The 23,677-nt window shown below is 40.6% G+C and overlaps 2 protein-coding genes across 8 annotated transcripts in view; one reads left to right on the forward strand and one right to left on the reverse strand.

The window, feature by feature from the left end:
* DNAJC24 (DnaJ heat shock protein family (Hsp40) member C24) overlaps nucleotides 1-23,677 on the reverse strand; it is a 122,157-nt gene that overhangs the window by 55,158 nt on the left and 43,322 nt on the right. For 2 of the 5 annotated variants that reach the window (XM_073347780.2, XM_073347776.2), the window contains exon 2: nucleotides 8,972-9,117. In XM_073347780.2, the coding sequence (XP_073203881.1) occupies nucleotides 8,972-9,117 (146 nt within the window). Of the gene's footprint in view, nucleotides 1-8,971; nucleotides 9,118-11,759; nucleotides 12,074-12,104; nucleotides 12,306-23,677 lie in introns of those variants that run through there. The other 3 variants (XM_073347778.2, XM_073347777.2, XM_073347779.2) reach the window with 3 other exon arrangements.
* The window catches only part of DCDC1 (doublecortin domain containing 1), a 420,018-nt gene continuing 408,639 nt past the window's right edge, over nucleotides 12,299-23,677 (forward strand). For all 3 annotated transcript variants that reach the window (XM_073347762.2, XM_073347767.2, XM_073347768.1), the window contains exon 1: nucleotides 12,299-12,441. In XM_073347762.2, the coding sequence (XP_073203863.1) occupies nucleotides 12,394-12,441 (48 nt within the window). In that variant the 5' untranslated portion in view covers nucleotides 12,299-12,393. The remainder of the gene's footprint in view (nucleotides 12,442-23,677) is intronic.

Genomic DNA, 23,677 nt, shown 5'->3' on the forward strand with positions numbered 1-23,677 from the left:
TTCCCCTAATACTTAACCTAAATCTCCCTTGCTGCGAATTAAGCTGATTACCTCGTCATACCCCCGGTGGACACAGAGAAGAACTGATCTTTTTATGACAACTTACATGTAACCTTCTAGACTAAAAATATCCAATTCTTTCAATCTTTCCCCATAGGTCATGTTTTCTAAAGCTCTTATTTCTGTTGTTCTCCTCTAGATTCTATCCAATCTGTCCACGTCTTTCTTCAAATGCAGTGCCCAAAACTGGGTGCTGTAACCTTATTTTTGGAGCTGGCATAGATAGGTCCCTTCCCATACTTAGTTGTTGTTTTTTTAAAATGCCAGCGAATTATGTTTAAAAAAGAGTTCCAGTCAGAAAAAGTTTACCTAATCCAAGAGATTACCAGGTAATGAAACATTTAATCTCTTTTAATTAATAAATTGTGAAAAGTGCAGCCGAAGGACTGAACAAAGGACACTGTGTGGCAAACACTAGGTCTGATCCACTAGATATCACACTATCCACTGGATACAGCCCTTAGCTGAAATTCCAGCTTCTGTGCAAAAAAGCATTTGCTTGCAGGGTGACTACCATTATTGTTGTCAAGACACCAAAAAAACAATGGGCTACAAAGTGCTCTAAGGGACGCACATTTGAGACAACATGACACCCTACTGTAAACAAAGTAATCTTAACAAATGAAAGAACTCTGAAGTAATTCTGGCTCCAAATCCAAATTAAAAGCCTTGTTCTATCAACACAAAAATTATTTCTATCTCTTGAATACAAGAAAAGTAGAGACACAATTTCCCTTTTTAGAGAAATGACCTCCCTCTTTAACCTGTGTGTTTATTTTGTGCTGCACTCCACAAATGTCAACCAAGGAATTCCCTAGAACACCCCTGTAAGGTAAGACGGTCAAGAGCTAGCCCCATATCAGAGATGGAAAAACCAAGGCAAAGAACAGTAAATGGAATTGTCCAAGAACATGTATTAAACCAGAAGCAGATCCAGGAAAGAACCCAAGAACTCCTGGCTCCCATCCACAAGATTACTCTTTTTGAGCAGGTTAGCGCTCAGGGAGACGTATTAGTCCCAATGATTAAAATTTTCAAAAGTGCGTAAGTGACTTAGAAGCCTAACTCCCATTTTCCAAAATGACTTACATGCCCAAGTCACATCTGAAAATGGATTTAGATACCTTTTATATTTTTACTCAAGAGTTTTCTCTCTCATTTCTCTATCACTGGTAGGAATATGGAATATCTACTGACTGGGAGCCATAAAAAAAAAAATCAAAATGACAGCTGAGAATGCTGACTGTTTTTTTTTTAAAACACTAAAAGCTACATATTAACAAAGACAAGTAATTTGTAATGATACGTAGGTGTAAAATCCATAAGACGACAAGTGTACAAGTTACCTTGTTGGAGGAATAGAGACCAGAATGAGCCCAAGGCATTCTGACAAACAAGATTTTCAGAAGTTACCACATTACATACAGAGAAATGCCATCGAGCTGAATGTAGGTACATACATGTTCCATCCCAACAGTTTAGGCATTCAGAATAAAGCACGTTTAGGGAATGCATGTGTGACTGAAAGCACTCCTATATTCATGCCCTACAACTATTGTAATAATCTTCTGAGGTATCATTTGAAAACTAATAACTTGTTGGTCAGTAATATCATGTTGAAATGTATATTGCAAACTTTATATGTAAAGTTATGAAGTCCCCCTGTGTGCTATTATAGCACATGCTCATAACCACACCACCCTGCCTCCACAAAGATTGTTAAACAGGTCTATCCTAAACAAAGGAATGTGTGTTTACCTCAATTAACAAAGTAGAAAACAAAGTCCTCCAGACAACAAGAGGAGGAGATAGCAGGAGACAAAACAAATTGGCATTTCAGCAAACAAGGTGGGAAGAAAGAGATGCAAGCCTCCTTCATCACCAGATTCCATGTTGCTTCCTTTACTGTTTGAATAAACTTTTGCTTTGAGGAGTAATCTTCAGATGAATCCACTTCAAGGGTTCATTGGACTATAAAACAAAAGGACAGACCCCCAAATGACCTCCTCTCTCTCTCTTTCACCTAAAACAAAGACACCAGCACCTGTGGGCCTCTGGGAGAGACCCTGACAAAGGAAAGGGTCAGTCACCATTTTATTGAAAGACTGTCGGTAAGAAAGGAAGTCTTAAATAACGCCTTGAACCAAAACTTGCTAAATTAATTTTAGACTTTTCGATGAGTTTTCACTTTTATTTGCTTGTTAATAAACTTGTTTTATTTTTTAATGTAAACACAGCATTGGATTTATTTGCACTGAACAGACTGGTAACTCCAATTAAAGTAGCAATCTGTTGAATATTGACTCTTTAGATCAGTGGTTCTCAGACTTTTGTACTCATGACCCCTTTCACATAGCAAGCCTCTGAGTGCAATCCCCCTTAAATATATAAAAAAGTGTTTTAAATTTATAACACCATTATAAATGCTGGAGGCAAAGCGGGGTTTGGGGTGGAGGCTGACAACTCGCGATCCTCCATTAATAACCTTGCGACCCTCTGCGGGGTCCCGAGCCCCAGTTTGAGAACCCCTACTTTAGCTATTAAGGGTTCACTGGTTCTGTAAACTGTTCAGAAGAGGGCTGGATAGTGCAGAACATGTTTTTGGGAAACTGCGCCACTGCAAGTGTGTTAGAGACACCCTACTAATAGTAACCAGGGCTGGTGGAAGCCAGTGTGACTGATGTGCTGCTGGGGTCATTGCTGCTGGACCAGAGCTCCGGATATACATAGACCTCAGTGTGCGACCTGAATGCTGGTAGGCTGTTGTGAGCAGCCCAGGTTGGGAGGTACCAAGGGTTACAGGGCAGCCGGTGACTACCCCTTCCTGATCCAGATTGCACCCCACTATGTGACAGCATATGATGGCCTCACTCTTGTGAATAGAGTTCATAAAAAGTGTGCTACCATGATTACTGCGGAGAGTTAAACTTCTCCTTTATTCTGCTGGTAGAACTTGGTGACCATCGTCCAAATCAATGACGAACCTTCTAAATAGTATCAGGATTTCATGGCCACCATGATAACCGTGAGATCATCAAAGGTAAGCGTATTTAAAGTCTCAATTTAAAGCCAGCCACAAACTGAATCTAGTGTTTCTGTTCAGATCAGAGATTGCAGGGTTGGATTTTACACTTATGTCATTGCCTTCTGGGATTTGAGTTGAGTGCCCAAATTCTTTGATGCAGTAAGGGACTGGTTTTGATAGTCTGCTCTTGAGGTGAATGGAACCTTAGGTTTTCCATGTGACTCTGAGGGAGATTGTATTACTAACAGAATTTTCTGGTGGTTTAGAAGTGTTTACTAAGGATTTTTTGTCATCAGCTGTTGACAGTGTGACCCCCAGTTACTTCCCCCTCAGGCTTAATCCTTACTGGTCTCTATGATCTATGGATGACCTGCCATAGATGCAGATGAAGAGCTATCTTGCACCTGTTAAGGCAGAGCCATAACTGGAGAGGACTAATCCCAGGTTGTTACTGCTTGTTCTCTTGGTAGTGTTGCTTAACAGGTTGTGGGTGTGTTGGGAGACCTTTGTGACACAGTCTCTGATTTGGATCCTTCTTCTTGATCAGTAAGGGCCATTACGGGGTCGTTGGCTTTCTCTGAAAGGTCAAGGTGCTAATTACTTTAAAAGAAGCATATGTTCAGCCTCTTCTCACAAAGCCTTATTAACTGGTATCTAATATTTTATTTTATAGCAAAATAACAGGATTGTGAGGAGATGTCTCTCAGAGAATCGGAATGTCCTCAGCTTCCCTGGCCCTTTCCTCCTCAGGTCAGAATTAGAAGGGGTACAGACATTGCACTTGCCAAGTTGGTTGATGATCATTTCCTGGTGATAATGACCAACTGTGGAGTTTTTAAAAGTGCGTATCACTGGCTACCTATTGGCTTCTGGGTAGAGTTTAAGTGGTACTTTTGACCTACAAAATCCTAAATGGCTCAAGACTAACATATAAAGCCATAGAAATCTTTTCTGGATTCTAGACCAATTATAATTGTTTTTCCCATACAAAGCTATATTTAATTGATATTTTACTTAATAATTTAACTAAAGAATTGTACAAGATCTACTACTACCCTCTTCCATTGTTGCCAACATGGTAATTTTCTTCGTTCCCATATATGATGCCCTCTGTAGTCCCATCATCTATACTTTCTGAATGTATTATATAACTATCTTAACACTAATCTATATATAAATACTTATGATCCAAAGAGAATCTCAGTTCCCACATGAGTGTTTAGTGACACATTTTATACTCTTTCCACATTAAGAAGAGGTTCCCGCACACTCCTTGCTCAAATTACATGGATTTTCTTTAAGATTAGGGCACACATTGTAACAGCAGCATATAATTTTCCTGAACAATAATTCCCTTCCAGCAGAAAGGTATCCTATAATATCATCAGGATCAGCATCAACAGGAACAGAAACCTGATTTTCAGCTAGACAAAGCTTATACATTTGCTGGGTTTCTTCTCTGTAAACAGCAATTTTCACATACAGAATAGCTGCAAGCAAATTTGAAAAAACAACCTGGCAACTCATTTTTGACCCTAAAATACTGGACCAAAAAGGAATTGAAAATTATAGTAATAGGGGAAAAAAGGTGTAAAATTTCACTCACAGAACTTATTTCTGTTATTCTAGTTTTATCGTCCTACTTTTAATCTAGCACATAGTGATAACCAATATATAATGAGCAATGCCTTTCCACAGAGTGCAAAAACTGAGTGGGTTACCTGATAAACAGCAGTACAACATAAACTCTCTGAATGCATTTATGATTTTATGTTGTTCAAACTAAAATGCATCAGTCTATGAAAAAATGATTGCAGTTATCACAATATTTCAAAATTGAACATGTCCTGAATATCAAAGGACTACAGATCAAATTCAGGAGGCCTTTTCCATATACCTAGCTAACAGAGCACAGTTTCTGAACCGTGCTCTCAGCATACTTGCAGAGTTCACTCTCTGCAAGTCTTCTACACAGAGAGGATGTTTTAGAGTGGACCTGAATTAAATATCTGCCAAGGAGGCACTACATGGTACTGTGACAGAGAGAGAACATATGCTCATTAACACTTTTCTGCAGCTTTTCTGGATGCCTCTCTCTGTCACAAACACCTAGATTTTATTCTACATGACCAAAAAGAAGGATATGCATCTGAAGTTTATAAAATTACAGCTAAGAGCCTTTTGTAAACCAGCAGCCAGGACAGAATAAGTTATATCAGGTTGCAAATTCTCACGTTTGACGTTTTTTCTTAAAGCCCCAGCTCCTGAAGTCACATGACTGTGAGAATCTCAGCATTTTAATTTTTTAAAGTGAGTTTCTAGTCTTCATGGCTGCAGGGGAAAGCTTGAAAAATCTGAACCCACAACATTCAAAATCCAGAAGGCAAACAGAAACTTAACATTTATTATTTTAAAAAATTCTTGATTTTTAAGCCAATCTCACTGTTTTCTGGGACCTGACTCATGATTTTTGAATATCTGGAGACTGTAATACTCTATTTTATTATCCAGAAATTGTGTAATGATATGGTTCAGTTAAACACATATTCATAGTTTAAAACTCCAAAAATAAAAATTAATAAAGGAAAAAATCAAAATTATAATAAATCATTTTAGTCACTCAAAAATACTGACTGCAACATGGGTATCTAAGTACAATTTCATTGTTTAGTTACGAAATAATTCTGTTTATTGAATTAAGTTATAGTTAAGGGGGGAAAGTTACATTTTAGAAATTAATCAGTTCTTTTAAGTTAGTTTACCCTTGTGAGTCAACTGTAATAAATCTAAAATACAGCCTTTTTGTATTGTAAAAATACAAGTTTGCTCGCCTTTCTACTACTCTGACATTAAGGTCAGACCTGACCTTATACACCACATATTGCAAATGTAGAGAAAAATCACCATTCCAATAACATATGGCATGACCTTCAACTTTCAAAAACCTACAAAGTTTACATCTGTATGTTCATTTAGAATGCTAACATTGCATATGTGCAATTATAAGGGAAATAGTAATATGGCAAAAAAGAAAATATTAAAAATGAAGCAGCAGGAATTATTTGAAGATGACAAAAAGAAAGCATGGACTGCGACATTTGCCACTTTCCAGAAAATTTTCACAGCAAGATTATTTACAAAATAATTGTATCCTGTATAATGCTTGATGCCAGTCACCATTTGCCATTAGAGCTATTACAATTACAGAATTTTGGTAATAACTTCAACTGGTATCTGAAACACTGGCTGCCTTATGTTAATTATTCTGAAATCCAGGAGGTTATAATATTCAACAATTCTTAAAATAACATGAGGTTAAATGTTGTATTCTTATACAGATAACAAAACTTTGCCCTATCCCCATAACTTGGCAAGAAAATTTCTGTGTGGACAGAAGGAAGGATTGTAGCTTCTGAGTGGGAGTTGGCTCTGCTACTCTACTATACTCCTACCACCTCTTTGTGGACAGAAATGGCTAGGGTGCCTGTGTATGGCTCTGTCCTCTACCCAAACCAATCGTGCCAATGGAAGGTTTGGAAAATCATAACTGGGCTCTGTAATGAACGAGTATATAGGTTGATGGAATTGTGTCTTCACTCAATCAGTGGAACGACATCATTTCCAGTACACCTCCACATCCAGTGAAAGTGATTTGGAAGGAGTGCAAATTAATTATTTGTATTAACATAGTAATACCCCATCGTGCTAGGCACTGTACAAATAGAACAAAAAGATGGTCCCTGCTGTAAAGAACTTACTATCCAAGTATAAGACAATAGATGGATACAGACAAAGGAGTTCAAGGAAACAATGAGAAAACAGCAGTAGCAAATGAAATTTGCCTCTGAGAATGAAGTAACTAGGAGTACTTTCAAAAAATGAAACTTGCCAGAATCAATCAGTATTAAATAAGAATACCTCTTATTCATCCATCATTGAAATGGGGAGAGTGAACATTTCAGTTTTCAAAAATACTGTTTGTTCAACATTAGGCCCCTCCCACATCCTCCATAATTTTCCTCAGTTAAATCAACTTTTTAAAATATAAACATTTTAGCAATTTGCTTACACTGGTTAGAAAACCTATAGTGGAAATATCCAGATAATTATTTAAATTTAAATAATGTTAGTGTTTGAGCCATTCTGATATGAAGAAGTTATGGAACAGACTTAACTACCATAACTTCTGTGCAGTTATAATTGCATAAATTTTCACCTATTTCTCTAAATAAACACACTCTGTGATGTTGAAAGCAAGGCTTCAAAAGGTGGAGAAAAATAATGAAATCTGAAGTCAAAGTTACTATTCTAACAAAATTTATTTTATTGTACCTAGGTACAATAAGCAGCTTTGAAGAGTTTTCTGTCATTATACTTAGGTACAATGAATGAATTAAGGAGAAAATAACAAATTCCCTTTTAGTTCCAGTAGTTTATTCAGTTTAAATTAGAAACTTAAATATACAAACAGAAAGGGCTTTTTTACTACATTTCCTGTGTTTTCTTAACTAAACACATTATATTTAGTTTTAAATGTATGCTAATCTTAGCACCAAAATACTTGAAGGTCACACACAAAAAAATAGTAGAATGCACAGAAGAAAACCAGCATATCAAAAATGTATCAGCTGAGTTCATTCAGTAACTTCAAGAGATATCATGGTTTTCTATAGTAAGAATAATGATTGTGTATCATGGTCCTTTTATATAGATAAACAGAGTATCATTGAAATCAGTGAATATATGATGTTATAAATGCTAAGATAAAGAGTTGATGCAAATCATAGCAGCCTCTTTGTAATCTTGAAAGGCAACCGGCAAATAGAGGTACCAAATATTGATCAACTTCAGAATTATTTTCAGAATGCACCAGAACAAAGGGTATTGGCTGTTTTGGTTTAAGTGTATATGTTTAGCAACACAGAAGGATCAGGAAGACAGTAGTCATCTCTTAGAAGAGTCCATTTCAAACAGATTATTTGATGGAAATGTAATTCATCTTTAATTTTCCCTTTGAAGCAAGAAGTTTCCATATTTTGCACAGATACTTTTATAGACAGTTATGGCTGAATGTCCTCACTTTTATCGTTTATGGCATTGAGAATACAACTTTAAAGTCAATAGACTTGTGGTAACTCAGAAAGCAATCCACAAATAAATGGCAACTGTCATATTATCACAAACTAAAAAATACTGATCCAGTTCTGCAGAAACTCACATTTCTTTAGTTCTGAGGGAAGCCCTGCCAGAATTGGGCCAATTGTTTTACACCAAAATCCATATTAATGTCCACATACTTCTCTCTTTCTATCCCAATACTAAAATTAGCAAGATAGTTATACATAAAGAAGAGTCTTCCTTTTTTTCAATAAAACTACTCTTCACGCTTGATTTATTCAGTGATGCTACTGTCTAGTGTTTGTGACTTTATAATGGCTTTCCTGGTAGCAAACAGTAATGACCCAAACACTGATTGAAGTGTGACAGAATAAAGTAATCACACAGGAAGGGTAGGATTATAAAAGGAAAAAAAAGATTTGTAAGTTTGAAGATAATTATATTTTTATTCACATGATGAACCAAATCCAACCAAACAGTGGTATATTTCCAGATTGCCTGCAGGGATGGGATCGGATGGGACAGGTGGGGTGGGGTGGGGAGGGGAGGGGAGAGGAGGAGATAGTGTTCTTTTGGTGATGAGGCTGGGGGGGAGGATTCCTGGGATCATAAGAAAATCACAGGCTCTGGAGCTCTACTTGATAGTTTAAAGAACTACCCACACTCACTGACAAAATTATAACACTCATTACACTTGGTTCTATTTATAAATTGAAAACAGTAGTTAGTTTATTTTTGCATTATTTAAATAAGGTAAAATACACTTACTAATAATACCAGCTTCTGATATTTCTGTTTCAGTTCTGTCAGGCTCTCTGATGGTTCTGCACCCAGAATTTTATACCAGTCTTTTCGTGGTATGTGTTCAAAGGCCATTATGTGGCTAACCAGGAAGTGGCTTCTTTCGAGACCTGCTTAACAATATAAATAAAATACTGTAAGGATAATTTAGACTGCATTTAAAAGAATTATGTGTGAGCAACTTGAAACATGACAAAATATGGGACCATGGGAAAATGTGACTCCACCCCTCAATCCCGTCCTAACAATGGCAGCATGGGGTCACATGCCACAATGCAGATGACTGCTTAACATATTTGGCCAAATGGGATTTATTACCTAAAATCAAAGAGGCAGATTTGCTTGTGGCTGATCAATTTATTCTGTTTCTAAGGGCATTATTCCTTGTACGTTCCCTATCTCCTTCCCTTTTTGTTGTTCAACCATTTTTTCCTTCGTCATACTGACCTTTTCGGTATAGAAATGCAAGGTGGGGTGGGGAGGGGAGTCCAAGTAGTCTGGTGTGAGAATTAAATGTGCAATAGTTTATCACATGGCTAATATGTCTTCTGCCTTTCCCCAGTATTATTTCCGCTGTTTTGTTCCCCTCTGCTGCACAGAGGAGCATAGAATCTCACATTATAATCTCAATTTAAACAACTACCAGATTAGATATATATTTCTGAAATTTGGGTTGATTTAACTTGTTTATGCTGTTTTAACTCCATTTCTAAGTAGAATATAGGAAAACTGACTGGAAAACACAATATACCCTTTCAAATTGTTCAAGAACTCAAGTCAAAAGCGCATTTAGTTCTGTGACAAGAACATTACAAAAGTCTTTTTAAATAAAAAATATTCTTTATTTGATTTTGGTAGCATCATAGCCATTTAAGTTATACAAACATTTTCCTTTTAAATCAATAGTTTTACACTTCACTTTTGCTTTTTTTAAAATCATGAAGCAGCCTCCCATTCAGTTTGTGAGAATTCAAACAAAACATTTCTCCCTTGAGCTAAGACACAAAAATACCTGTAATAGTCAAAAATACAGTCATTTTCATAATTCTACAATTACAAAGGTTGTTCATCACCCAACCAAAGCCATTTCCTCTTGCTATTAGTAATTCACTTAGATTAACGCCTAAGGATTATTTTGCAAAATTTAAATGGCCTTAATTTACTTCTGTCTGAATTATTTTTAACCTACAATTTTTACAAGTAACCTATATGCTATAGTAAGACCATACTTACAAGATTAGAGAAAATATTTTTCCATTTATTTTGTGCATTATATTGTGCATTTAGGCAATTTACCTCCTCAATCCAGCAACGAGATCCATGCTGATGAGTCAGCCCGTGCACATCACACTGCAGGGTCAGGGTCATAATTACCCTTTCTGGTTGTCTGGCATTTTCAGAGAGCAACTGGTAAATATTTATTTTAAAATATAGAAAAATGTGCTTGTAAAATGAGAAAAAATAGCAATGGGATTCTGGAGCAGGTTTGGTTTCTGAAAGTACATTTAACTAGTTTTTTAAACTGGCTTAAATTTCAGGTTGATGCCCTTTAAGGAAACATCAAATATTAAAACTGAATTTTAATGGTAATGCATAAAAAAGTTTTAGTGAGAAGTGTAAACACATTTAGGACCCAAGTTTACAGCCAACTCCTTGCCAGCATAGGCATTCATATGAAACTAACTGCAAGATTGGGACCATTGTCAGGAATCTTTCAACTAAGTGAGATCTCAGCTCTGTGGTAAAACACAAGTATTTTACAGGACAGCCCATACTTATAACATTTTAAAGAAACATCTTCTGATCACAGCCACTAAATTTGAGTACTCAAAACATTCTTAAGGTGGAAGGGAAGAAATAAGTTTGTTTTTAACTTCTGGGAAGGTACCATAAAAAGTAAAATATATTTAGAGTGTGAGATTGCTGGCTATCCTCTTTTAGGGAAAGTTGTATATAATGGGGAAAATAATCCTTTTCTTTTACATAGCACCTATCACCTTGAAAGGTCAAAAAACATTTTTCAAACTGGAGCACAGATACAAGCAATCCCTTCCACTTTTGTGCAAGAAATAGATCTAATTTCTCCCCTATGACATAACATGAGCTGAAAATGTCTTTGCCCTGCGCTAAGGGTGCAGATACACTTGAAATAACAAATCGTACTTTGGCACATATTGTAGAGTCTAACACAGACAAGAAATAAACTTTATTTCACCATGACCCCCTTCTGACAACAAAAATTACTACACGAAACCCAGGAGTGGGGACAGAAGTCTGAGCCCACCCAAGCCCAATTGCCCCAAGTGAGGGGGCCAAAGCCCGAGCCCCACCACTCCAGGCTTCAGCCCCAGGAAGGGAGCCTATAACCTGAGTCCTGAAGCCCTGGGCCTCAGCAAGTCTAAGCCAGCCCTGGCGACACCATTAAAATGAGGTTGCGACCCACTGTGGGGTCCCAACCCACAGTGTGTGAAACACTGCTCTACAGGTAGTGCTATTCATAGGGTTGCCAACCCTCCAGGATTGTCCTGGAGTCTACAGGAATTAAAGATTACTCTTTAATTAAGGATTATGTCATGTAAACCTCCGGGAACACTCCCAACCAAAAACTTGGCAACCCTAGCTATTCAGGAGCCAACTAAAATACCAAAAAGGAGCAAGGCATCCAGAAAACACAAGAAGAACATCTACACGTGAAATTATTCCAGAATAAACCACGCCCTTTGTCTTCACTAGGGAAGTGGTGTTTGTACTTTACCCTGTGTTTAAGACACCCCGGTACAACCCTCGGCCTTGTCTACACGTAAAGCGCAGTAGTTTCGCCTGAAGACCCCCCGCTTTCACCGCCGCGCAGGCGAGGCCGTTGCAGGTTTCCATCTAACGCAGGATCAAAGAGCAGCTGCCCGCTCTGCACCAGCCGTAACGCCGGTGAGCACCAGGGAGCCCCGGACCGAGCCTGGCGCCGAATCTGCGGCAACCCCGGGGGTTTCAAACACGCACTTCCCTAACCCCTTGTGGGGCGGGCCTGAGCCCAGCGCCGCTGCCCCGCTGAGCCGTCAGACAGGGTGAGGTGCGACCACCCCTCGGCAGAGACCAGCCTTACCTCGGCGCTGGCGCCGGCGCCGGGCCCGGCCAGAAGCCCCAAGAAGCCCGACTTCAGGCGGCGGCGCCAGCGGCGGCAGCTTCCGCACAGGGCAACCTGGCGCCCCAGCAATAGCCTCCGAAGGAAACACGCTGCTCTCAGTCGAGCCGGGAAGAGACCCCGGGCCGCGCGCGGCGGGTGGGAGGGCGGTGTCAGAACCGAAGCGCGGTCGAGGGGCTGTTTCCAACCGGGCACTAGTGGCGAAAGCACCAACCGGAAGTGGAGTCCTGCCTGGGCTGACGCTGTCTCCATGGCGACAGAGGGAGCTTCAGATCCGCCAGAACGGCTGCAGCGCCCAGTAAGTAACTGGGACCCCACGTCCACAGCGGGGCGGCGGAGACCCCCCTAACACTCCTTCGGGCCGCCGAAACCTGGGGCGGCCACAACTCTCCTGTCCAACTGTCTGGCTACGCCCATGGACACCGGTAGCCAGGTGCGGCCAGAGCCAGAAGCCCCGCGGCTCAACACCCTCCAGCGCCCCAGCTCGGGGCGGACGCAGCCTCCTGTGGGTCCCACACCCAGGGGACACCTGACCTAAAACCCTCTCGCTTCCCCAGAAACCTCTAGCCAGAGTCCCCCCGCCCCCCTTCTCGGCCAGCCTACCCCAGCCAGTCCCTAGAGATCCATTCATCCCCCACACCACCTCGGCTTATAGTGTTCTGAAAAAAAAGGGGGTGGGGGGGGGGAATTATCATACTGACAAGTCCGCCAAGGTGAAATTCAATAAAGACAAGTGCAAAGTACTTCACTTAGGAAGGAAAAGTCAAATGCACAACTATATAATGGGGAATAATTGCCTAGGCAATCTGGGGGTTACAATGGATCACAAATTGAATAGGAGTCAACAGTGTGATGCAGTGGGGGAAAAGGCTAACACCATTCTAGAGTGTATTAGCAAGAGTGTCATATGTAAGACACAGGAGATTATTGTCCTGCTGTACTCGGCAGTGGTGAGGCACCAACTGGAATACTGTGTCCAAGTCTGGGACCCACACTGTGAGATGTGGACAAATTGGAGAGCGTCTAAAAGACTGCAACAAAAATGATAAGAAGATAGAAAATCTTGATAGGTCAGATTTTAAAAAAACTGGGTGTGTTTTATCTTGATAAAAGAAGACTGATAACAGTCTTCAAATATGTTATGGGCTGTTATAAAGAGAATGGTGATCAATCCTGAAGGTAGGACAAGTAGTAATGGGCTTAATCTGCAGCATGGGAGGTTCAGGCTAGATATGAGGATAAACTTTCTAACTACAAGGGTAATTAAGCTCTGCAACAGGCTTCCAAGGGAGATTGTGGAATCCCCTTTATTGAAGTTTTTAAGAACAGGTTGAACAAACACTTGTCAGGGAAGGTCTAGGTTTACTTGGTTCTGCCACAGTGCAAGGGGGTTGGACTAGATCAGTGGTTCTCAACCACGGGTCCATGTACTCCTCGGGGTATGCAGAGGTCTTCCGGGGGGGTACATCAATTCATCTAGATATTTGCCTAGTTTTACAACAAGCTACATAAAAAGCACTAGTGCAGGTCAGTGCAAACTAAAATTTCATAAAGACAGTGACTTTTTTATACTACTCTATATAATATACTGAAATGTAAGGAGAATATTTACATTCCAATTGATTTATTTAATAATTATCTGATAAAAATCAGAAAGTAAGAAATTTTGTATTTTTATTCTGATTTTGTAGGCAAGTAGTTTTTAAGTGAAGTTTAACTTAGGGGTACGTAAGACAAATCAGACTCCTGAAAGGGGTACAGTAGTCTGGAAAGGTTGAAAGCCACTGAACTTTAGATGATCTCTTGAATTACCTTCCTGGCCTATGTTTCTATTATTCTATCATCTGGAAGTAGCCACTGTCATAAAAACTTGCTTAAAATTCACCCCTCAGTAATTCAACTGAATTTTAAATTTTGATTTTTGCTAGCTGTGCAACCTCTCATGATCCTTCCCCCATATACTTTAAATACTGCCCATTCCCAGTTCCCTCTGGGTTGGTAGATCTTTTTACCAAGCCTGAGGTGCCTGTTCTCTCAGACACGCCACCATAGTAAAGTGCTGCAAGATTAGATTTTAGATGAGAAGGTTGGGCCCTCCTGGCTCCGCCAGATTCTTATTAGACAAAGGCAAAAAGAGAGGTAGGAGGAATAAAGTAGGTATGTATATGAAGACAGAGGGTTGGGATTGAGGGAGCAGGATCCTTAGAGTCACATTTTATGAATTAAGAAAAGGAGGACTTGTGGCACCTTGGAGACTGTTAGTCTCCAAGGTGCCACAAGTCTTCCTTTTCTTTTTGCGGATACAGACTAACATGGCTGCTACTCTGAAACCTGATTTTATAAATTGCTCACCATATGGCCATGAAAATGGTGATGTCTTGTTGTTCCCTCTCTCTATCTGTGCTGATAAGAACATCTTTTAGTATCAGGAAAAAGATGCATGTGCCTCAGTGGTAAATCCCTGACCCCCAGCATGTGGTGGTAGCTGTGATGGTGATGATGCTCCAGTCTCCTTGCCAAACTCAGAGCTTACGGCCATTCTCTCACTGAGCAAGGTGGTAAGTATTCCTTAGAAAGTAAATGTCCAAAAAGAGATGGCATCCTCATTTAAAGTAAAATTGAATATTAACGCAAGTTTTTGATCATTCATAGACCTTTCCTCATCTTATGAAGGTTTGGACTTGTTGCTCTGACAATTCTGTAACCTCACCATTAGTCTGCAAAACCCTTAATCACCAATTATTTTAGTCCAAACAAATTTAGTCCACACAGTTTATTTGAGTTTGCATTCTGCTTTCTTTCAGCAACAATGTGTTCATTGGTTAACCCCCGTACTGTTGCCAATTTTGGGCATCACACTTTAAGAAATATATGAACAAATTGGAGAGAGTCCAGAGGAGAGCAAAAAAATAAAAAATAAGAAGTTTAGAAAGCATGGCCTATGAGGAAAAGACAAAACAATTGGGCACGTTTAGCCTAAGAAAAGAAGGCTAAGGCAGGATGTGATAACAGTCTTCAAATATGTATAAGATTGTTATATGACCTCTAAGGGCAAGACAAGAACTAGTCAGTTTAGTTTGCAGCAACGAGATTTACTTAAATACTAGGGGGAAAAGTAATTATAAGGCCAGTTAAGCACTGGAACAGCTTACCTAGGGAGGTTGTGGAATCCCCATCACTGGAGGTTTTTAAGAACAGGTTGGACAGACATCTGTCATGGGTGGTTTAGGTCAGGGTGGATTTGATTTAAATGAAATTGATTTAAATCACTAGTCAGGAAGACTCAATTTAATCATGGATTTCTACATAAAAGTGCATTCTTGTTGGTTGTTATAACCTTAATACAGGAGTGGGCAAACTTTTTGGCCCGAGGGCCACATCTGGGTGGGGAAATTGCTTGCAGGGCCATGAATGAAGGGCAGGGGGTTGGGGTGTGGGAGGGGGTGCAGTGTGCACGAAGGGGCTCAGGGCAAGGGATTGAGGCAGAGGAGGGATGTGGGGTGTATGAGGGGGCTCAGGGAAGGGGGTGGGGTGCACAGTGTGGGAGGGGGCTCAGGGAGTTGTGCAGGGAGGGGTGCGGGATCAGGCTCAAGGCAGGGGTTTGGGGTGCAGGAGGGTGCACAATGTGGGAGGGAGCTCAGGGCAGTGGTGCAGGGAGGGGTGTGACAGGGGGCTAAGGGCAGGAGGTTGGGGTACAGGAGGGGTGCAGGGTGCAGCAGGGGGCTCAGGGCAGGGTGCTGGGGTGCAGAGTGCAGGAGGGGGCTGGAGTGCAGGCAGGGGGCTCAGGAGGGGTGCAGGGTATGGCAGAGGGCTCAGGGCAGGGAGCTGGGGTGTGGGCAGGGGGTTGCGGTGCAGGAAGGGTTCAGGCTCTGGCCCAGCGCCACTTACCTGGAGCGGCTCCGGGGTGGCAGCAGCACACAGTGAGGGTAAGGCAGGCTCCCTGCCTGCCCTGGCCCTGGCCCCATGCCGCTCCAGGAAGCAGCCAGCACCATGTCCCTGTGACCCCGGGGGTGGGAGGTGGGAGCAGAGGTCTGAGCACGCTGCCCTTGCCTGTGAGTACCTCCCCTGAAGCTCCCATTGGCCGTGGTTTCCCATTCCTGGCCAATGGGAGCTTCCGGGGAGGTACCCACAGGCAAGGGCTGCACACAGAACTCTCTGCCCCTCCTCCCCCAGGGGCCGCAGGGACATGGTGCCAGCCGCTTCTGGGAGGCGCAAGGTCCATGGTGCCACGGGGGTGGCAATCCCGCGGGCCGGATCCAAAGCCCTGAGGGGTTTGGATCCGGCCCATGGGCCGTAGCTTGCCCACCCCTGCCTTAATAGATATTCTTCACAACTCAGAGATAGATGTAGGTTTCATTTTTAGAAGGTACACACTATACATTTTTAAAATGATTTATTTTGAAAACTTTTCAGATTATTTTTACAGCTATATCAGAAAATGAATGATTGTTTGGTTATTTCATTTACCAAAGGTAATTGAAGCAGATATTTATGAAGTCATTGGGAGGTGAACTATCTCCAATTCAACAGGTTAATCATTAATATTTGGAGGATTTTCTTGCCATGCTGGAGAGGAGGAGAACATCTCCAGATAGACATTTATATTGTTTTACTCAACTAAAACAAATGTTATGTATTCTGGATTTTTTTCTTCAAGAGCAAACATATAATATTTTAACAAAACAAGCATATGAATTTTTGAATTTAGTTAAACATGCAAGTTTTTTAAAATCAGGTTTGTTTTTGTTAAAATTGTTTTTAACTAAAGTAGTTAAATGAAATATTTAAAAAAACAAAAATTAAATCGACTATGTCAGCCAGGTCAACATGAGAAACTTAAAATATTGGCTTCTGCAGCTAACTCATTTGTCTTCACCTTCATTTTCCTGTTCGTTCATAATCTGGAAAAGAAAAACAAGCTTTCCTGCTTTTTCAGGTCCCAAACGATTTCTCAATATGGAATGAATTAGTCCAAAGGAAGAAAATATTCTTTCTACACTGGCAGAAGAAGCTACTGCTGTTAAAAGTGAGATTATCACTTCAACAGTCTCTGAATCCAAGTGCTTAAGTGACTTCCACCAGTTCACTGGTGTGACTTTCTTTAAAACATCATCAGCAAACATATTTCTTGAATGGTTCACCCTTAGCTCTGAAGTTTATTATAGTTGGCATTATGGAGGGATGATTGCTGGATGTCCATGTCATAGCCAGCTCCCCTTCTTCAGCAGTTAAGATTTGACCCTGGTACCGAGTATTGAGATTGTTTGTTTGAAAGAAAATGACCTGGAGATAGTGCTTGTCCCATTCGTTATTTTAATGCTTGTAATTTTAACTCTGTCATTGCATATTTCTTTTTTTAAGATCTCACTCAGTTCCTTCCAAATTTCAACAGCATCAGGAATAAAACAGCTATTTCCCTGCATTTTGTTCAAGGCTACAGAAATAGGCTTCAGGGTACTCAGCATGTGTTCAACATTTCTCTTAAGCCCATTGTTTGAGAACTTTGGCTGTGACAGTGCCATCTATTTTTTCACAATTTTGTTCACAAACTATCATCAGATTAGGCCAGTTCTTGATACAGTGCTCAAAACAGTCCACTACGGAGTTCCATCACACACAACACAACACATCCTGTGGGAGAGTTAGCTTGGTTCCTCCCACTTTTTTCAGAACAGCTCCTGCAAAGTGGTTGTTAGGGAAGTATTTTGCAATTTCAACAACATTAGCCTTTATTTCTGGAACATTGAAGTCTTTGGCTAGGAGGTGCATCAAATGAGCACTACAACCGTATGTTATTAGCTTGTGACTCTCTTCTAAATAATTTCTTCTCATTTGGATACATTTGCAGCATTTTCTGTGACCAAGCTGCATACTAGACATTTGAATTTTTTTTCACAGTTTGTTATAGCTTTTACTGCTACTTCTTGTAAGTATTCTGCTGTGTGTGCTTTTCCTGATGTATCAATTGTTTCTGTAAGGAAGACATTCCCTTCATCTGTTGTCACACAAGCACATACAACAGGATCATTGCGGACATTGCTCCACCCATCAAGACTCAGGTTAATAATTTTACCCTTTAGACCTTTTGCACACTGCTCAATTTCTCTTTCGTACACTTTATCCAGCAATTTGCCTAAGACATCTGCTCTGTCGGGTGGACTGTATCCTGGTCTTAATGACTGAACCACGTTAATGAAGCGTGGGTTCTCAATCATACGGAAAGGAGAATTTGTTGCATAAACAAACTGGGCAATTTTTTCATCAATTACCTCTTTTTGTAATCTCCTGGTTCTTATCACAAATTTATCTATGGTTGTTTCTGGATGATGGAGATTTTTTTTTCTTTTTGCTACAGGAGATATACTGTGGCTATGTGACATACATGATGTGACTGAAACACTATCATTGGCAGATAACTCTGAAACTATAGAAAATGATGGTGATCTTGAAAGTGGATAGTCTTCAGAATCCTGTATGTTGAGGGTGGATTCTCTTAAACAAAATAAGTCAATGCAGTTATTCAATTATTATTACCATACTGCTGATTTAGTATTACTCATTGCATTCACTGACACTCAATACTACTTTAAAGGTGAAATTGTAAAAAGAAGATCTGCCTATTTCAGCAATTTATTTTTTATCACAACTGCATCTAAAATGATAGTACCATAGAGTAACAACTATATTTTTTGCTCAAACATGAGAATTCAAGAATAGTCCAGAAGGAAGACAGGCAATCCTTAAGAAAGAAGTATGAAATAAAGAAGTTTACCAAGCTGAAGATCCTGCATGTTCAGAAACGTTCCTTTCATCATCTTCAACACAGCTTCCTCCTGAGAAGGAACACTTCTCATGATGTTGTTTCATTTGGGCAATCAGGCCTTGCATTTCTTTGTTGCATTGTTTGCATTTTGCATGCATGCCTGTCTTACCCACAGGTAGAGGAACTTCATTAAAATATTCCCAAACTGGATCTCTTTTATGGCTTGCTGCCATTATAGGTTTTCCCTTCTAGTGAGAGAATGGTATGGTAGATCTCAAATCAATGAAGGCTACACTCAGAAAGACCTCAAGACTTCTTGGAATATGCTGCTCAAACAGTTTCACTTTTGTTTCTCCTGCCTGTCCCTCCCCTCTCAAATTTATCTGCAGACTTCTTCTCCTTGTCCAGATCTATTCTGCCCCCAACAATCTTCTGTTCATTGAACTTTTTGAAACTTTGCACTTTTAGAGAGAGGTAAGGGATTGACTCTGTGTACACAAATTTGCAGAGGGACAATAGGGTTGAGGTCTGTTATTTCTCACCTCTATATATTATTTATTTATTTATTTTAAACCATTTTTGTTGTTAACAAGCATGTTATCTCTGGAGACACACATCCACAGTTTGAGAACAGCAAAACTAAGCATCTCTGGTGGTGTCTTCTAGACTGAGCACTGAGTCTCATTGGGTAGATAGAAAGATTAACCTAAATAATCTATACAGAAGCCCCTGGAACCCCAGAAGATTGGGTCCCTAATCCATGAACTATTGGAACTCATTTACAAAACTTTTCTTAAACATTACATGAATATATTGTCTCATACTATAGAATTAGAATTTATAATCCCTATTCCATGATGAGATATCTTTGAGCTATAATGTATCTTAATTAAAACTATCTTTAGATAGGTTTTTCCTCAAAAAGCATTTATCAAAAAAAAATCCGATTTAAATTAAAAAAATCCAATTTTTTAAATTAAAAAAAATCACTGATTTTTATCCACCCTGGTTTAGGTGTATTTCATCCTGCCTCAGCACAGGGGATGGACTAGATGACCTCTTGAGGTCCCTTCCATTTCTACATTTCTATTATTCTAAGCCAGGCTGTGCCACCATTGTGCAAAGGAGAGATATTGTGAAGAGCTGGCAATATGGCTATTGGAGTTGTCCTGTGACCATTAATGGGGAGTGGGAGGGGTTAGTTAGATTGTCAGCACACCGAAGACAGTGCTGTCTTGCAATACTCAGATAATGTAATGCAGACAGTATAGATGCAAGTGGCTTTACGGTTAAATGGAGAAAATACCTATCATCTGACCTACAAGCTCATTCCAGAACTAAGAATCAAGGTGAGTTCCTTCTGTCTTAGATATTGTAAAAAAGGCTTCTGTGCGGTAAAATTCTGTCCTTTTCTATACCTGTGTAATAAAGAGTAAAAGTGGCCCTGTAATAAGAACTTGGAATGCAGTACATGAACAGGTGTAACACAAGGCAGGAATGCCCTGCAAATGCAATTTAGGAAACAATTCTTTTGATGAGGCATGAGGCACAATAGAATCCAGATCCCTCTCTCAGAGCAGTGTTGGTTTCTGCAGAGCTAACTGGAGTAAAAAAAGTAAACATTATTTTTTCACTAAAGTCTCCATATCTTTTATTAAGCATGAGTTAATTTACAGTCACTTTTCAGAGAAGAATTATACTGTAAATATAGTTTTAAAAATTTCTGTATAACCTATATATGGAAGACAAGGTTTCTCTCTTAAGGCTAGATCCTGCAAATGTGGTCTCCTGGCGTACATCACTGTCCCTGCACAAAGATCAGTTAAATTCAATCCATCCAGGTGTATAGATCAGTTTGCAGGATCCAGCCTTCAGGCCCCAATCCTGCAAGCTGTTTCACATGGGGTTCACCCATATGGAATTCACTGCAGAATTGGAGCCTAAATATAATTCAAACCCAGAGGAGCATAATCTCAGAGACTTTAGATGGAAATTATGAGGGTTTGCTGTTCAAAGAATAGGTTTGTCATATTTTATTTAATATATTATTACAGAAAATAAAGTGTAAAACAGATGCCTTTCATTATGTATTAATTCAGGAAGAAATATGGTACTTTTACATTTAGTAAAAACCAAATCAGTATTTTTATAGCTTTTTAAAATAACATTATTTCAGGGGTTACAGAAGAGGACATGCATACTCTGAGGCAAAATAGGTTTACATTTTGCTGCAAGGTCCCTAGTTTCAAGGACCATTGCTGATTTCCATACAATTCCAGTCAAATTAAAAATAGGGTATTTGGGTTTTTAATTGAATTAACCATGAAAATAAATAGTACAGTCCACTCTGTTGTTGTTTAAATGTGACATTAAATGCAATGTATTTCATGTTGCTCCAACATTTTTGAATTACATTAGCTTTTTTATTGACAGTTCATAATTGCATTATAGAGGCTGTTGTTGGGAAGCATTGGATTCTGACTATTGGGTAGGGAACAGTTTGAGTTTTTGGCACCCACGTGGGTTTGGGAGGTGATTTACGTTTTTGGCATACAGAAGGTTGAGGTTTTTGACAATCTCTTCTTTTCCTCTGTTCCTTGGGGGACGAGTTGGAAATTACTTGAAAATTTTGGGGGGCTGGAACTGATTGTTGGGGAATTTGAACCATATTCCTCATTGCCCACATCCCAATATCCACCATTGTATCCAACAACTATTTGTAATGTAATCAAATTTGCTTGGTGTTTCTGAGAAAATAATCAACAATGAAATGAATAAATTATCATCATTTAGATTTAGGGCACATCTACACTGGCAAAGTTAGAGCACCGGCAGTTACAGCGCCGCTCAGAGAGCACAGAAGGAAAACCGCTGTTGTATGTTCACACTGACAGCTGCCTGTGCAATAGCGTGTTCACACTTGTGGCACGTGCACCGCTATTTGGAGCGGTGCACTCTGGGCAGCCATCCCACAGAGCACCTCTTTCTCTTTTGCCACTAAGCCAAAGAGGGAAAGCGGAGGGGGTCACGGGACATCCTGGGTCCAGTCCCAATGCCCCATGATGCATTGCTTCGCATCCCAGCAAACCCTGAGCTTATGGCTGCATTTGGCGCCATCTTTCAATGGTTTTTGTACTGCGCGCCCTGCCTCTTTCAGACTGCCTCTTTCACTCTGACCAACACGTCACGAGTGGCAGTGGAGTTATTCCTTAAACTACAAAGTCAAGAGGAGTGCGACGTTGATCTCACCACACGTAGTAGCTATGACATGAGATTGCTTGTGGCTTTCATGGAGGTGCTGACCACAGTGGAACACCGCTTTTGGGCTCGGTAAACAAGCACTGTGATCATATCATGATGTACATCTGGGATGACGAGCAGTGGCTGCAGAACTTTCACATGAGGAAAGCCACATTTATGGGACTGTGTGATGAGCTCACCCCAGCCCTACAGCACAAAGACACAAGAACAAGAGCTGCCCTGTTGTTGGAGAAGCGCGTGGCTATTGCACTGTGGAAGCTGTCGCTAACCAGTTTGGAGTGGGAAAGTCGACTCTTGGACTCATGTTGATGGAAGTGTGCAGGGCCATTAATTGCGTCCTGCTCCGAAAGACCGTGACTCTGAGCAACGTGCATGACATTGTGGATGGCTTTACACAAATGGGCTTCCCTAACTGCGGAGGGTCAATAGATGGCACATTCCAATTCTGGCACCAGACCACCTAGCCACCGAGCACATTAATCGCAAGGGGTATTTCTCAATGGTTCTCCAGGTGCTTGTGGATCACCATGGACGTTTCATGGACATAAACGCAGGCTGGTCCGGAAAGGTGCATGATGCATGCATCTATTGGAACGTTGGCCTGTTCAAGAAGCTGCAAGCAGGGACTTTCTGCCCACTCCGTGGCTTCTTTCTGTTGTGCCGCGTTCTCATAGATACAAAGATACATATATATTTAGGTCAGAAGGGACCATTATGATCATCTAGTCTGACCTCCTGCACAACGCAGGCCACAGAATTTCACCCACCACTCCTACAAAAAACCTCTCACCTATGTCTGTGCTATTGAACTCCTCAAATCGTGGTTTAAAGACTTCAAGGAGCAGAGAATCCTCCTGCAAGTGACCCGTGCCCCATGCTACAGAGGAAGGCGAAAAACCTCCAGTGCCTCTTCCAATCTGCCCTGGAGGAAAATTCCTTCCCAACCCCAAATATGGCGATCAGCTAAACCCTGAACATATGGGCAAGATTCATCACCCAGATACTACAGAAAATTCTTTCCTGGGTAACTCAGATCCCAACCCATCTAATATCCCATCACAGGCCTTTCAGTCCCTCTTCTCGCTGTCCCGCCACTCCTTCAATTCCTGTTTCTCAGTGGCGGAGTGCATCATAACTTCACGGAAAAAATCCTCCTTAGTTGTTCATGGCCGCTTTCTAATTCTGCACAGCCATTCTGCCGCCGATAAGGGAGGCTGGCCTCCCAAGGTCATCTCTGTGAAGTTTAAATGCAACATTTTACAGAAGCAGTATTGTTTGCAACACAGACAACACTGATTCAGTGCTTTAAAACACAGCCAGTACTCACACACCTGTCCCTAACTGGCTGGCCCCAGGCAAGCACACCTGAGCCACAAGACCCCCAAAATGGTGAGTAGCCACAGGGGCAGGGTGAATCACTCTTTCTGGACCTTGCTGTATACTGGGCATGTGGCTCTTGTGGAGAGCCAGTACTGTAGTGGGGGGCTTGATAATCATTCCTGTCCCCACA

This window comes from Lepidochelys kempii, chromosome 6 (assembly GCF_965140285.1).
Source record: "Lepidochelys kempii isolate rLepKem1 chromosome 6, rLepKem1.hap1, whole genome shotgun sequence".
Classification (NCBI taxonomy): domain Eukaryota; kingdom Metazoa; phylum Chordata; order Testudines; family Cheloniidae; genus Lepidochelys; species Lepidochelys kempii.